This window comes from Cyberlindnera jadinii (assembly GCF_001661405.1).
Source record: "Cyberlindnera jadinii NRRL Y-1542 unplaced genomic scaffold CYBJAscaffold_2, whole genome shotgun sequence".
NCBI lineage: Eukaryota > Fungi > Ascomycota > Saccharomycetes > Phaffomycetales > Wickerhamomycetaceae > Williopsis > Williopsis jadinii.
In genome coordinates, this window is record NW_017963653.1 from 1,201,497 (window position 1) to 1,204,340 (window position 2,844).

The window sequence follows — 2,844 nt, forward strand, 5'->3', positions numbered from 1 at the left end:
GGTTCAGGTTCTGGTTCAGGTTCTGGTTCAGGTTCTGGTTCTGGCTCTTCCACTACTTCAGAAGCCGGTTCCTCTTCTACTGCTGTTATTGAAGTCTCAGAAAACTCTGGTTCAATTGTTCGCACAACTGCCTTCGGCACTGTTGTTAGTGTAATTATCACTTTGTTCCTCGTTTAAATATCTCCATTGAACTTTCTCTCTGTGATATTGTCATTGTTAATTTATTTCAACTCATGGGCTGTCTTTTTGTTTCCTGGTCAGCTATTGGACTTCATACAGGTCAGTTATTTCTTTCAATATTTTGTGCTCCACTGAGCTGTTAAATACCCTCAACCACTTTCTTAGTTGATAAACTGTTTTATCTTTCTTTTCTTCTGGTGAAGACTATATCTTTTCAATATGTGTTACTTCTCCTCAAATGTAAGGTCTACTTTATACTTATACAGTATACTGCACTTTGTAGCAAAACAATTTGAATTCAGTCCTTTAGTGATTTCTTCTTTTCTGGCGGAGTTGAAAAGGTTTTGGCATCCAACTATCTGCAATCACTCAAGTTGAATGTATTCAGAACAATTTTAGCCGGCGTAAGAGCTTCAAGATCACTTGCCATGAGTTTGCACAGTGCAGTTACTTTGCTTTCTCTTTCTTTTGAGGGCAATGCCAACTATACAACTGGTATGCGACCAATTAGGATCCACGTAATAAGGCTATGGAAAGAGTTATCCAAAATTGTATTCGTGGAATCTTGTTGATGCTGAAATACATACGGATATGTTTAGATGCGGTTTATTATCTTCCACATGCCAACCCCTAATGTCAATGACCTGACTTTTCAGTTATTCTCTTGGTGTTTCTACTTGTAAACGTTGGGGGTACCCCAACCTAGAGGGACTTCTTAATTTCTAACACCTCCTCAAAGCGAAGAAGTCCACTTGTTGTAAACACTTTCCTAACCCCCGGATACATATATGCGAACTTAGCTATAGATGTGTCTGGTGCAATGACTTGTGCATTAAGGTACACCAACTTCCCAAATCCCTTGTTCAATTGCCTAAATTAACCCGGGATACATTGCAACTTTCAGCAACGTCCGTTAAACAATTTTATTCGCCTGGAAGAGTCAGTATCACCTTCACAAAACATAATAACTCGCTGCTCGTAGCTCCCAACACACTCATTACAACCCAAAGACTATGGCACATGATTCATCATCCAACGCTGATGATAACCGACACTTCAAAGCACACCTCGTTCGTGGACCATCGCAGTTATTTAAATGATAAGCTCCAGATGCTCCACCCAAAAGGTGAATTGAACTAGGAAATACAAACAGAGCCTTTGTTAATCCACAGTTGTTATTCTCTCATTTACGCCTTTATATAAGCGCCTAAACTTCAAAACCTATTCGCATACCAAGTTCACTACACAGAGTCGCTAGATCACCTACACTGAGGACTACATTGTGCTCATGTACAGTGACTTAGTAGGTGTTCGTGGTGACTACCTAAGCCGTGAACAGATTTAATCCCACTTGCATGGCTCACACCCACACACCACAATCGCACGGGCGTCGTTGTCAGCACCCCACGCATTGCCGCAGTAACCTCTTGGCCGTCCTCGGTTGTTGTTGTTGTTGTTTTTATTTCTGTGGTCTATAACTTCACTTTATCAGAACTGCTTGGGTATCTTGTTCGAATGCAGAAAGAGCCTTGAAGATCGCCTGAAACTCAAAAAGGTACTCGATGGCGATGGTAAGGTGTAAGGTCCCTTGTTGAGTGATGTGATTGTATCTATGCCTCGAAGCTGAGGCAGGTGAGGGTTTACGATGAGTGAATATCAGAAAACAAAACCACTACGTGAAGTTTGTTGTTATAAAAGCTATCGAGGGTATCTTGTTCTCAGCCCTCTTGACGGCCATGATGTGCTCCCCTTTCCATATCAAACAGGAAGTGAGCTGGGACAATGAATTTGTTCAAGTTTGCCGTTGTTGTCATTGCCGTTTGTAAAACGGGATTGGCCCATGTTGACAAACTATCCTTCAAATACGGTGCTTCTGACGTTATTAGCCCTTCTGAGGACTTCCACTCGAAGCCAGACAATTGCGATGTGTCTACTTTGGTTGTCGCTGGCGGAGCAGGTATATCCTTGGAGTTTGCCAATTGGGTTGATCAAAAACAATTCGGTTATGACGTGCACGTTGTGGCTAACTTACTCAACTGTGAAGCTAAAGCTGCAAATTTATGGACTGACACTAACTTACAGCTCTCTGATATCCAACTGTCGAGTTGTTCTGAGGGCTTGGTTCTTGATATTCAAACCGTTGATGAATCTTTATACGTGGATCACCTCGCTATCGAACTTCTCACCACCATGGGATCAATTGTTCTATCGGAAGACTGTTCGAACCCAAATTATGCTGCAAGTGTTCCATTGCAAAATCGTGGGGTGAAGTGTATCACTGTTCCAACTGTAAATTCCTTTGGTAAGAAATGCAGACCTACAAGCCTTACTCCTAAGAAGGCTCCCGAATACCCTAATGCAAAGACAACTACCATTGTGGTCACTGAATCTACTGCTTCAAAGACATCAACAATGCTTAACAAACCATCTGTTAAACTTTCTCTTTCAGGTTCTACACTTGAAGCAACTAATCCTCCGAGTGAACCTGAAGTCCTTAAACCAGGTCTTGCGGTTGAGCTTCCTATTACCAGAACTTTCCAGAAACCAACTCCGGTTCCGTCAACTTTAGTTAAAACAAGTGAGTATGCCGAAGCCTCTGACCGTTTGGATTCATCTACATCAGCTGCCTCAGGTGAATCAATCGATTCTATGAAGGAACATCAA

At 41.9% G+C, this 2,844-nt stretch overlaps 1 protein-coding gene across 1 annotated transcript; it reads left to right on the forward strand.

Annotated features, from left to right (window-relative positions):
- Positions 1-1,658: 1,658 nt before the first annotated feature.
- On the forward strand, positions 1,659-2,833 carry CYBJADRAFT_183251 (uncharacterized protein; the record flags this gene model as incomplete). The annotated part of the gene is made up of 2 exons (XM_020217069.1): positions 1,659-2,748; positions 2,813-2,833. The coding sequence occupies exons 1-2, from the start codon at positions 1,963-1,965 to the stop codon at positions 2,831-2,833; spliced, it is 807 nt and encodes a 268-aa protein (XP_020072690.1). The 5' UTR covers positions 1,659-1,962.
- Positions 2,834-2,844: the final 11 nt, after the last annotated feature.